Below are 12,009 nucleotides of genomic sequence, written 5' to 3'. Positions count from 1 at the left end.
TTCATATCCTCGAAGGATGGGGTAGTTGGAGGGGAGGGTATCTCGAGGCCTTTACAACGGCCATGGGCAGTAAAGGCTGGTGGTGTGGTACTGGTTCCCAAGCAGTGATGAGTTGGACGCTAATCGTCAAGGTCGGTCATAAGCTCAGAGCTGGGAATTATGATATGTACATGAAATCTGAGGCGGTCGCGGGTTGCTTGAGATCGCAAAAGACGAATTCGAGGTGGGATGGGAGCGCAGGTATGAGGTATTGAGATAGGCAACAAACAGGAAACAGGAACGACTAGATTAGCAGAAGGTCAAGAGACTGTGAATACGAAGTCGGCAGGCCTGTCATGACGGAGGAAGGTCGACTTGATGGGTATCGGGTTGGGGATAAGATGAGTGTGGGAGACAACGAGTCTAGACTGGCTGGGAAAGGACGATGGCGCAGGAAGAACGATAACGGGGATAGCATGTTGGGTGATGGACAGTGGTGGACAGTGGTGGATAGAGGTGGGCAGATGCGGCACTGTTGCCCACAACATGGGTGTCGCCCGGGGCCGGTACTAGAGATGAGACTGGAAGGGGAAAGGTGGGAGATTCGAGGTGGTGGCGTAGGAGACTTGGATGCATGCATTGCAGCATGGCGTTGATAAAACTGACAGGGGGGGAGGAGGAAAAGATAAGGCACGACTAAGTGAACTTGAACTTGAACTCGCTGGCCATTATTGATAGGGTGATTGTCGGTCGTTCGGGATCAGAATTGGGTGGCACCAAGACTGTCTGGGACTGGCACCAAAGGGTCAACCATTTAGAGGCCAACAATCAATCAGCATCAGCATCAGCACGGCCCCTGCCTGCCTGCCACTGCCACGAGTTTCTTGGTTATCGGTGTGGTTGGGATGGGTGGTCCTTGGGTCAGACATTTGGAGGGGGAAGCGCCCGAGAGGACTGAGGCTTCAGGGTCTTTAGGCACTTCGGGCGTCATACCGAGGGGAACAATGGGTGTTATTCGAGGAGACGTGATTAACTTCCAGGTGGCCAGCTAGCTAAGACAAGCTAAACTACCTAGGTGCCTAGTTAACGGTCTCTGCCGTTTGTCAACCTCTCTGCTCCTTATGCTTCTCCTCACATCCACCAGCAGATAAGTGACCTTGACCTTGGCGGTTCATGCCACTGAAAGACAAGTACTTTAGCTGCAAGCAATAATGGTTCGCATCTTTCATAGTACCTCGTACCTGATGTTTGGTCTCCGGTGATACTCAGGCATGTTCTGCTGCCTCTTCCTCAATACCTCGCGCTCTTTCAAACCAAAAGAACAAAGCACAAAGCACATGCTCAATCCCTCGGCTGTTCAATCCATGGACACACATCCTTATCCGACACTCCACTGTCGGGTCCACCTCTGGACATCTGCCGCCGCAGCCACTGGCATCGAAATGATTAATTATTGAAATACCTTGTCCGCTCTCCGTTCTCCGTACTCTATCTGGTTGCACTGCTTGACCATGTCTTAGTTCTTGGTTTATGCAAGCACCTGATTTTATGATTTCGCCTCTTCTTTCTTCTTTCTTCCTATCACCGAATCACGACATTAATTCCAGACCGTCACGCTTTATCATCCCCCAATTCTTCTCGCTCTTTTGAGGAAATGGCTCAAACATCAAACCGATAATGAAACAGTCATTCCAGCAACTACTGCAAGTTGTGCTGAAACGACCGACGATTCAATCCTGCAGATGATATAGAGTAAGTCACAAACATTGGCGGTTACGACATTTGACTCGCGCTCTGTGTGCATGTGCAGGTGCAGGTGCAGGTGCAGGTGCACTTGCCGCAAGCCAAGTTGAACGTTGACCGCTCGGCACACTTTCCCCGAACAATCTGCGGGTGTTCCGCTTACATTAGCACGCCGCCTTGAGTGATCACGTGCTCCACCCTCATGTCCAGTACGAGTATTCAAGGAACATGCATCTTGGTGATCAGCCTCTCTTGCCGAGAATGCTATCCAACCCTCTCCTCTCCATCTAGAGTTTTGATAACATGGGACAAGGTAAGCTTCTGGGCAATGATTGAGAACAGGCTCGACTCCGCCATGTACCTACCTACTCGGTATCAGTACCTTTTCATATTACCACACAGCTTGCACTGACTCACATCAAGTGGACCACTTGATTCCGCGTTTCTTCCGTGACTTGAAATCGATCTCTGTTGAACAAGGATGTACCAATTCTTTCCATCCAGTCAACATCCCTCTCTCTTCAAACATAACATCGTGTTCGGTGAAATGAATTATGCAGCGCGGCAGTGCACGTTCTTGACAACTCAAGTCTAGTCTTGCTGTGTTACTGGGCTCCAACGAATGGTGTCGGCAACTTCGGACTTCTTTGCAACCGCCGATGCCGATGCTTTGCCTTCAAGAAATGCAAAATACCAAGACAGGACAACGCTGTGGCAGCATGCGGCTGGGACTCTCTCATGCGTCCTGGGCGCACACAAGACGAACGGCGAACACGAGCCTGGACCAGAGCATGGACACCTGATGTTCTTGTCTCCATTGCTCATGTTTGATACAGTATCCTGCTTCACGAAGCCGACATCTATAATTCAAGCTTCACGCATTGCTCAGGTGCTGCCAGCCTCGCAGGATGGATCATTAATTGCGCGGGGTTTTCTGGAGAGCGGTATAACAAACTGTGGCACGAGTTGCTACGCGCAGAGAATATGGATATCAAGAAACAAGGCCGACGTTGGACGACGATTTCAAAGCACTCGTCGGACTCGGGCATTTTTATGGCCTAGATAGCGAGATCTAGTGACCGAACGATCTATTTACTCCTTTGTCCTGCATGGGAAGAAGACCTTTTAGTCGCAAAGCTATCCTCAACAACGAGCAGACTCAACGACATGTGAACAAAGTGACTAGACACGATGAAATGCAAAATGATGTAATGTTGCTATTAAAATGCCCCAATCTCCGGGGTAGGGCATAAACAAACTTCTATGATGCTTCAAAACAGCCAAAAGTTAAGATACATGTTGTCGCCATGCCCACATCGGACCTTCGCGAACATTGGCTGCTCCTCTCGAGAAGTCGGGCTTCGTCAACCAGCGCACATACAAGCACTTCGTTGAGGATATCACAATACCACGTCATAAAGGTAATTAGTATGTTTCGTTGAGCCAGGCCAACATCTCTTCCGAGACCTCATCTTCAAATGCTGCATCGTATCGACGTTTACCGAGGACTTGGATTTGGACTTGGACAGCACCACGAATTTCGGTTTGATACTCGCGAAGGGAGCGTGCATAGTTTGAATAGTCGATGGACGCCTCGTCGTCACTGTAGGCGGACTCGGACTCCCAGGCGGATTCATTGTCGGAGTACTCGGACTGGCTGTAGGTATCGTCGTCAACCTCTTTGGTGTCCCAGCTGAAATCGGAGTATTCGGACCCACTGTCACTGTCACTGTCGTTGTCGAACTCCTCGTATTCGAGACCGGCAAAGTTGGAGGCATGATACGGAACCAATTGGAGTCCTTGTTCGTTGTCCTGGTCCGTGGTCGATTGAGTCTCACTCATATCCTCGTCGACTTCCTCGATAGTTGACAGTGAGCCACGGCGGTAAAAAGAATGTGTGCCATTGGAGAGCGACCAACTCGATTGGTGGTCTGATTCTGAATCTGTTTCAAGATCCTCGATCTCCAGTGGGACTGATGGGTATTCGTCGTAAGGCGAGAGCGAGTTTTCGAAGTCGAATGCTGGTACGAAACGCTCTTGGATGATGACGATTTTTACAAGGAGAACTTCGGCCAGAATCACCGTCACGTTGCCGTGGCAGTCGCGGTAGAGCTCGACATAGACATAGAACCATCCTTGAATACTGATGATCAGGGACTGAGTGCAATATCTGAGGAAGATAGTCGTTGGGGTGAGCGTACAGCCGGCTAGAAATGTGGTCAATTCGCGACGGCTGCCTTCGGTACTGACGACCCAATCCCGAACGGCGGTGCCGATCAAATTCAGGAGGCAAGGGTGAATGGATCGGTCATAAGCTCTCGGATAGAACATCCCAGGTCCATGAGAAGACAGAGTGCACGGAAAGCGGCAGACTCGTTGCGATACTGGTAGAGACAGTTGCGGATGATGCACACAGCCAGATTCTTCAAGTATTTGACTCCTGGAAAGACGAGGTATGATTTGATGATCGCCAGATTTCGATAGAAACACCAGATGACGTGGCACATCAGAGTCAAAAGGAATCTGCTTAGAAAGACCAGACACAGATAGCCAAGGATCTCGGCTTTGACCATGTATGGATTTGGCAGAGCGAAATACACTTTAGTCAAGACAGTGTCGCGGGACGAACGCATTTCTGTTTCGAAGTGGTTGAAGATGAAAGCATAGAGGAGTGTTGGAAAGCAGAGAAGCAAATAAGAGTAGAGAATATGCTTCAAAACGGATCTGCAGACGTGGAAAATTGGAAGGAAGTCCATTGCGTTGATATAACTGTGGTGGTGCTTTTGAAGGAAGGCTAGAACTTGTAGGGTTTGTGGTCTTGGTATGATTGAAATTGTGTGAAGGTGAGTACACTTGGTTGCTGGTGAGCTTTGGATTTTGGTGATTGCTGCTAATAGTTTGGATATGCTTTTGGAGCTAGGTTGTTGATTGAAGGTTGAGATTTGTAGGAAGACGATCCAGTACAGTTCAACTCAATGTTCTTATATGCATTGCATAAGGATGGGCCTTGAGGTTGAGCTGGCGGCATAAAGACCAATTTGATATCACTGCCTCACTTTGTGACACCCCTCAGAAAGGTATTATTGCTCTGTGATCAACGTCTTGTGTTTTTGTCCTTTGTGTTCTGAGTTTCATGTTTCGAGCATCTCTAGATAAGTCCCCAGCCATGCCTGATCGGTGCGTATACAGTTCATTGTTCTAGAGCGCTGCCTGTGTCTCGGAGTCTGGAGTTTGAAACATATCTCAGTGCTCAATAGTACCTAATAGCACAGCGTTCAGACATGGATTCACGTCAACCAAATACCTAATGCCAATTCTCGAACAAGGCTGTCTGCCAAATCACCAGCAACAAAAGGTTCTGGCACACGACAAAGAAATCTTAAAGCGGGTTACTGCTAAGTACTGAAACAAATCAGACGAGAATGATGTCTTGGTCGCAGGCAGTGTTGCAGGATCAACTATATTCCCTACTTATTGTGATAGGTGTAGAAAAGAAGCTGGATTAGCAACAACCGGCCGATACTTTGTGAAGAAGGAGATCCTTGCAGACTTGTAGATAATCTATCTTCTAGTACATAGCAAAATCTAATTGGTCCAACCTAAAGCTAGATGTCTAGATGTAGGACTAATGGAGGGCAAATTGCGTCGATAACAATATAGGACAACTTCTATTGTGGTGGATATTCAAATCTGTCTCTGAACGATAATATACTTTGATGTTGTAATACTTGTTTACTTATAGTATCTAGACTTGACCTAACTCTATGATTTCGATGAATACATTCTGTCCTTATGCATCGTAAAATTCCTTACCAGCCTATCGTTTACGAAAGTACCAGTCAGGTAGCTATACCAACCATATCCTAGGGTATAATGCACAGTACACATCTTCGAGTGTAGTATCATTTCTCGTAAAAATGTGGGAGCGCTCTAGAATTACTCTTCAAATATCTTAGTTGATGCTTTGAGAACAAGGCTAACACTACTGTCTGTGTCCTCCTTAACGCCCAACTTGCTCCCTCCACATCTTCGCATACAAACCTCCCTTTCGTGTTATTAATTCATCATGTCTCCCTGCCTCCTTGACCCTGCCATCATCAACAACAAAGATCCTGTCCGCATGGCGGATCGTACCCAGTCGGTGCGCAATGACAAGGACCGTCTTGCCCACACTGAGCTCTTTCAACGTTACTTGTATTTGTGCTTCTGTGATGCTGTCTAAGCTGCAGGTTGCTTCATCAAGGAGGAGAATATCTGAGTCTTTCAGAATTGCCCTCGCTATCGCAAGCCGTTGTAGTTTGCCGCCTGAGAGCTTTGTGCCGCGCTCTCCAACCTTTTCCCTGTAGCCGTGGGTGAAAGTCAGGATTCTGGAGTGCAACCCTGCGGCTTTGGCAGCGCCTATTGCAGATTCATCAGAAGCGTTTGGGTTGGGGTACTTTATATTCTCCGTGATGGTCACTGTCTCAGGAAAAAGTCATCAGTAGCTGTTATGGATAACCGTCTGGTCTAAGGAAGGTTTTAGGTGATTGAGTCAAATATTAGTAGCCGTTGATAGTTCGTGCTGTATCTCTTTTGCAAAGTATTAGACTTACTGTTGAATACCTGAGGATTCTGCGATACCGTTGCAATATGTTTGCGGAAGCTAGCCATCTGTAGCGTCTTGATATCCTGTCCGTCTATCAATATCCTCCCCTGCTCGATGTCATATGATCTATAGAGGAGATTGAATATTGTGCTCTTCCCGCCTCCACTGAGTCCGACTGGTGCGGTTGTTTTGTCTGGTTCTGCGCGGAAGCTGATACCGTCTGTAACTGTTCTTTGACGGTCATAGGAAAATGTAACGTTCTCGAATTCGATGGCACCGCCTCTAAAGATAAATGGGTTGGCAAGTTCCTCATCACATACGGCTGGATTTTTCTCTAGCAGGACTAGGAGTTTCTCAGTTGAAACTGATTTGTTCCCGATATCTGTGAATTTGCTCGCCAGAAAGCCGAGTGGGCGTATAAGCTGTCCCCAATAAGTGATGAGTACGACAAAATCACTGATCTTGTGCTGATGGTGGATTATTTGAAGAGCTGCGATAGCGCAGGCTGCAATAAAACTCATGGTCGGGACGAGTTGACGGACTGCGCGGGTTATCATGCTGTAGAAATAGGATTTCATCGCCAGAACTTGAACGGCTCTGCTTTTATCACGGTACCTGCCGATCTCATATTGGATTTGACCGAACTGACTGACTGTATTCCAATTGATGAAGGATTCTGACATCTGATGGTCTGCATCATGAAACGCATCCACATATAATCGACGAAGAGCGGTCTTCTGCTTTAACGAGGTGAACATGATCCAATAGAACACCACCGTTGTGAGAGTAATAGTGTACAACATATATGGACCGAACATATATGTAAGAACCGATGCAGCAGCGATAACATCTAGGAGCATAGGGAAGATGACAAACAATACATCATTAAAAAGATCAATGACTTGTTGCCCGTTATGGATGATACTATAGGTGATGTTGGTCTTTTTCGAGTCGTGGAAGTCCGCGGAGAGGTTCATAATTGCGTTGTAGGAGTGTTGTGTAAGGTTGGTCGTCATTTCTATGTTCATTTTAGCTGAAAGCCAATCACGGACCAAGAAGATTCCAGCGTCAGAATTCGCGAATGTCAGGGATCCATACAGTGCTATTGCCCTCCACGGCATGTGGAAGCCGTCTAGCAAGTCAATCACACCCCCCAGGCATAGAGGTGTAACTGTTTCCAGGATCCCGCCGAGAAAAGTGCAAGTACAAATCCCCACAAAGTGGATCTTCTGCTGCCCGGAGCTTGGATACATGCAGGGTAGGAGGATCTTGAATGACGCCAGATATTGCCAGACTGGTCGATCGCGAATTTTTTCTCTGTCGAGTTCCTCTGGATATTTCTCCCTATCCTCCTCGCGATTTGCAGTTGGTTGTTCCGTACCCAGTAGGGGCTGAGCCTCCTCTGGAGTAACAGCCTCTCCTGAAGAGGCGATACCATGGTGTAAAAGACTGGTAATGATCAAGGCTGACTTTAGACATATGTAGCAGACCTGCAGCATCACTTTCAAGGAGAGAGGTGCGCTCGCTTCTCCGGCTCGTTCGATGCTGCAAATTCCGCAAGAACAGAATAGGAGGATTGACCATGCTCCATAATGTGGATATCCTGCCATGCCCCAGCAGTTGAATAGGCCAAGGAGAAGAATAGTCCATACTAAATTCGAGAAGAGGTATTAAACAAGCTCCGGATCACCAGTTGAATAAAGATTAGATGACTGAGCGGCCACGAAAGCCTCAGCAGCGGTGACCACAATCATAATGCAACTAATGCATATTTGGACCATCCACAAATTTGATCTTTTCTGATTGTATTCATTGCCGAATGTGAATGATCGAATGAGGGTCGTGGTGAGGAAGAATAAGATTGCTGCGATGATTCCAGCAATCTTGAATACTCGATCAGGGCTCCTAAGGCTTGGAAGGGCCATGATTTCCGTGGTGAGCATTTTGCAGTTCCGTAGTAGTAGATCTATCTGAATTCAGTGATAGTATGGCGGAGGCCTTATAGCACCTCGCCTATACTTCCGTCCATGTCGAAGCTTTGACTAAAGCATAATTCCATGTATACAACTTGATTGATGACAGGGGAGGGGTGTAGGTGGGAAAATCCTGATTCGATTGCCCTGTCTGCGCTGCTAGGAAGAGTTGTTTGCCAGATACTAGGTTGTTACCACTCAGCGGGCAGAATTGAACAAACAGGTCCTTTGTGATTGTAAACTGACTTAGGCATGTTGCTGGAAGGGCTCAAGTGAGCCTCGAAAAGTCTTCTGATCGACTCTGGTTCTCGGCCTATTCCCTAGAGAATCGAGACTGTCGCAATAATTCAACTATGTCAGTAGTAAGCATGTCCTGCGGCAAAAGTCTTGTGGATTTATTGGCAAGCTAACAGATGAACAAAGACGCTATAATTCCATCCGGCTTCAAAAGGAAGGAGGAACCATGAGTATCGCTTGCACTTGTCGATTCCAAGGCTCACAGTTTACCACTGGATCAGAAGAGGTGAAAGGCCCCTCAAAAGATTCCTGATAGCTGCTGCTGTGTAACATGCCCTACTCAGCTTGCGAGAGCCAGATCCTTCTGTTCACCTCCGTTCGTGGCAAATTCCGCCCCCGAATACGGATTTGTTCTTGCCGATTTTTACCAAAAAAAGAGCCATGTCACCTTGATAGTTCGAGTCAGCCCGAGCAAAGGACAACCTACCCCACTCATGAACGTATTATAGTTCGCTTTCATCAGCCTATCAGAGGAAAATGAGTGAGGAATATGCGATCCGAAGACAGTGTATCACACGCTAAAAGTAGGGGTTACCAGAGACCAAGTACGAGAGACAAAGACCGAGGGCAATATGTGCACTAAAGAAGTGGCATTTGCTGCCAGATCCGCGCCCCAATAAACAATCAAATGTATTAGTGAGTATCTATTCGAGCTAGATCTCCGACCCACTCTACTGTCACACAGTATTATGCACGATCCAATCCGATGGCCTCACACTCATTTCCAAAGATGAGTTATATGCAGGCGACCCTTTTCGTCCACGAGGCTTTTCGATCACCACAACGTCGTTTACCCTCGCCCAAGATCAAGCTGCCTGACCAACGGAAGATTAGACTTTTCGTCGACTTCGATACCAAGAAAGGGAAGTACTGCGGCGGCAACAGCCTCCTTGAACAAGCCTCCAACAATCTTGTCCTGCAGGCCTCGCCCAGTCTGCTTGAAATCCGGGTACGCATTTAGCTCCAGAAGCCATATGTTAGCGTCGGTGTCCACTAGAAAGTCGACACCAAAGATTTCAAATGCATTGGGCAATGTTTGAAAATGTACCATTTGCTCTCTGGCAGCCGCTTCGAACACATCACCCGTAATCTCACAGATCTGTTCGAATATTCTCTCTTTCGTTTCCGGCATGGTTTCCGGGAACTCGAGGCCCCAGAATGCATGAACAGACGAGCTCTTGGTCGACTCGTCCTGGAAGCATGTATTTGTCAGATGCTGTGAGAGGTCCAATAGGTCAATGTCCTCGGCTTTGGATGGCGGTTGGTAGGGAAGTGCTGCAAACAGCGCTAGCATTTCCCTGTATACATAGACCTTGAGGGCACCCACAGCTAGCACATAAGTTCGGATATGAAATTTTCTTTGGCCATATGCGTCGAGAAGCAGTGGTGGGTCGATGTATGGTTGGGCAATGAAATGTCGGAGTTGTGATGTCATGGCGTTACCGTCAAATTCATCGTGAGGTTTGTCCTTGTCTTGCCCTTGCGACCGAGCAGGACTGTCCTCGTTTTCAATCCCGTCTTCATCTCCCTCCTGCGAGTCTGAGTCTTCTTGTTCCTCCCACTCCTCGAAGATAGATTGAAGTTGTGCAATACTCGAGAATAGACGGATGCCATTGCCGCCATCACTCATCCCTGGCTTCAAAATCCACCATTGCTTATCCTTCGGAGACTGAGCCAGGTCATTCTTGGCCATACTTTCTTTCAAATCCCAAGCATCTACAAGTGCATCATCCAGGAACTCGGCATAGTCAAGCTCAAAATGCACACATGGTTGGAAATGCTTGGCCAAGGTGCTATCCTGGTGCTTCACGAGCCACGTGGATATCGTGTTTGACAAGTAGTGTTTACGGATCAAAGCCTTTCGTATGACGTAAGCACAAACAAGTGAGCTCTTGGGATATTGCAGGGCATGCTCGAAGTCCAATGATTCATAAGCGGAAAATTGGAGTACAGAGTCTGTGGCACTTGGGAGCTCACTGAGAGAAGATATGAAGTTGATTGATAAGCTCTCTAGAGCTTCAAGAGCTTGCACGAGTAGTGGTTGTACGTAAGCATCCGGGTATGCAACCACAGCATTTAGTTTTTGTGGTTGGTTCTCGGCCGAAGTGGTAGGTTTTCCGTCTGATTGAGCGTCATCTCTATAGCACATGTATCAGTTGCTATTGTGACCTCGAAACTCAAGCGGGCCATCTATGACAACTTACTCACAGCTTAATCTCGCCGGTGTAGTGAGGCAAATGCCAGAAGTTTGCAATGAGTGGTGTGACCCTAGGTCTGTTAGTCTGACAAGTTTGACAAAGTCACAGTTTGGACAAACATACGTGACATTTCCCTGTGAAACCTCCCAACCATCACCCCTTTTCGCATCTGCAACAAATCCGTGGACATCAGCAAAAGTGGGTGACCACTTGAATTTCCGGTGTGCCCGCCGTGGTGGTTTGCTGACGGTTCCATTTGTAGAATTGTCGCCGTCACGAATGGCCTGTTCTTCAACGTTTGGGTTAACGTCATCGGCCTCCTCAGGCAGTTCTTTGAATGAACTCCCATTTATCCACCTATTCTGCAGCATTTCAGTGTAGAGAATTTTAGTGTTCTCGACTCCTTTTCTCAGTGGGACATTGACACTGTAGAGGTGCACATCTTCAGGCCAATCTTTGACCAATTTCTCGATCAGCTGAGTGCTCAGTTTTGAGGCAGCAGAGATGATCTCGGGGTCATGTATTCTCGAGTCAAAAGCATAAGATAGAGCAATACTTCTCGTGCCGTTCATGGCGCTTTCCATTGCGCCACCAATAGTACCACTCGACAGAGCAAACACGGCAGTCGTGTTTCTCCCATAGTTGGGTCCACTGACGACCAAATCAATGGGTCCCCTATCTTTGAAAAGATAGTGCAGACCAATTTGAGCACAACTAGCAGGTGTGCCGTCTATGAGAATCCACTCTTCTCCGCCGTCGTCAAAAGGGCGCTCAGAAGTGATGCCATCATCGTTGTGAAGAGTTCCTGGCCGGAAATATGTTGGTGTCAGAGTCTGGCCCACAATATGGGCTTTGCCAATCCACGATCTTTGTACATGAGGCAGAACTACAGAAACTTGGTGCCCTGCTGCCTCAAGCGTACTCACTAATGAGTGGACGTATGGTGAGGACTGGTTAGACGGTGGCCCATCGTCATTTGTGACCTTGTTTGATCATGTAAGTTTATCATTACGATTTTCCCAGATATCAGTGTGACTGAGAGGCCTGGGATATGACTTACAAGAATATGCATGGTCTGGGGGAGGAGAAAACAAATCTATCGAATGGAAATGAACGCAGTAACAAGAACAAAGGATTAGAAAGTCTTTCGAATACTGCGCAATTTAATGATGGGAATGGAGGAATTTGTCAATGTCGATATCATCGAAAAACTTTGGGACCGGTCACATGAATT

The 12,009-nt window shown here is 47.4% G+C and overlaps 3 protein-coding genes across 3 annotated transcripts; all 3 read right to left on the bottom strand.

The window, feature by feature from the left end:
* Positions 1 to 3,147: 3,147 nt before the first annotated feature.
* LTR84_010366 (uncharacterized protein) lies at positions 3,148 to 4,295 on the bottom strand (the record flags this gene model as incomplete). Its single annotated transcript, XM_064853903.1, is given in 2 exon segments — positions 3,148 to 4,037; positions 4,052 to 4,295. 2 exon segments carry the CDS (start codon positions 4,293 to 4,295, stop codon positions 3,148 to 3,150), a joined length of 1,134 nt encoding a protein of 377 aa, XP_064700478.1.
* A 1,427-nt stretch (positions 4,296 to 5,722) lies between these two features.
* Positions 5,723 to 7,806, bottom strand: LTR84_010365 (uncharacterized protein; the record flags this gene model as incomplete). Its single annotated transcript, XM_064853902.1, has 2 exons — positions 5,723 to 6,180; positions 6,315 to 7,806. 2 exons carry the CDS (start codon positions 7,804 to 7,806, stop codon positions 5,723 to 5,725), a joined length of 1,950 nt encoding a protein of 649 aa, XP_064700477.1.
* Positions 7,807 to 9,367: 1,561 nt separating this feature from the next.
* LTR84_010364 (uncharacterized protein) lies at positions 9,368 to 11,847 on the bottom strand (the record flags this gene model as incomplete). Its single annotated transcript, XM_064853901.1, has 4 exons — positions 9,368 to 10,715; positions 10,786 to 10,845; positions 10,899 to 11,608; positions 11,836 to 11,847. 4 exons carry the CDS (start codon positions 11,845 to 11,847, stop codon positions 9,368 to 9,370), a joined length of 2,130 nt encoding a protein of 709 aa, XP_064700476.1.
* Positions 11,848 to 12,009: the final 162 nt, after the last annotated feature.

Source organism: Exophiala bonariae, assembly GCF_035927105.1.
Source record: "Exophiala bonariae strain CCFEE 5792 chromosome Unknown scaffold_42, whole genome shotgun sequence".
Lineage (NCBI taxonomy): Eukaryota > Fungi > Ascomycota > Eurotiomycetes > Chaetothyriales > Herpotrichiellaceae > Exophiala > Exophiala bonariae.
Note: the sequence above shows the minus strand (reverse complement) of the source record. Positions and strands in the feature narration are given on the sequence as shown.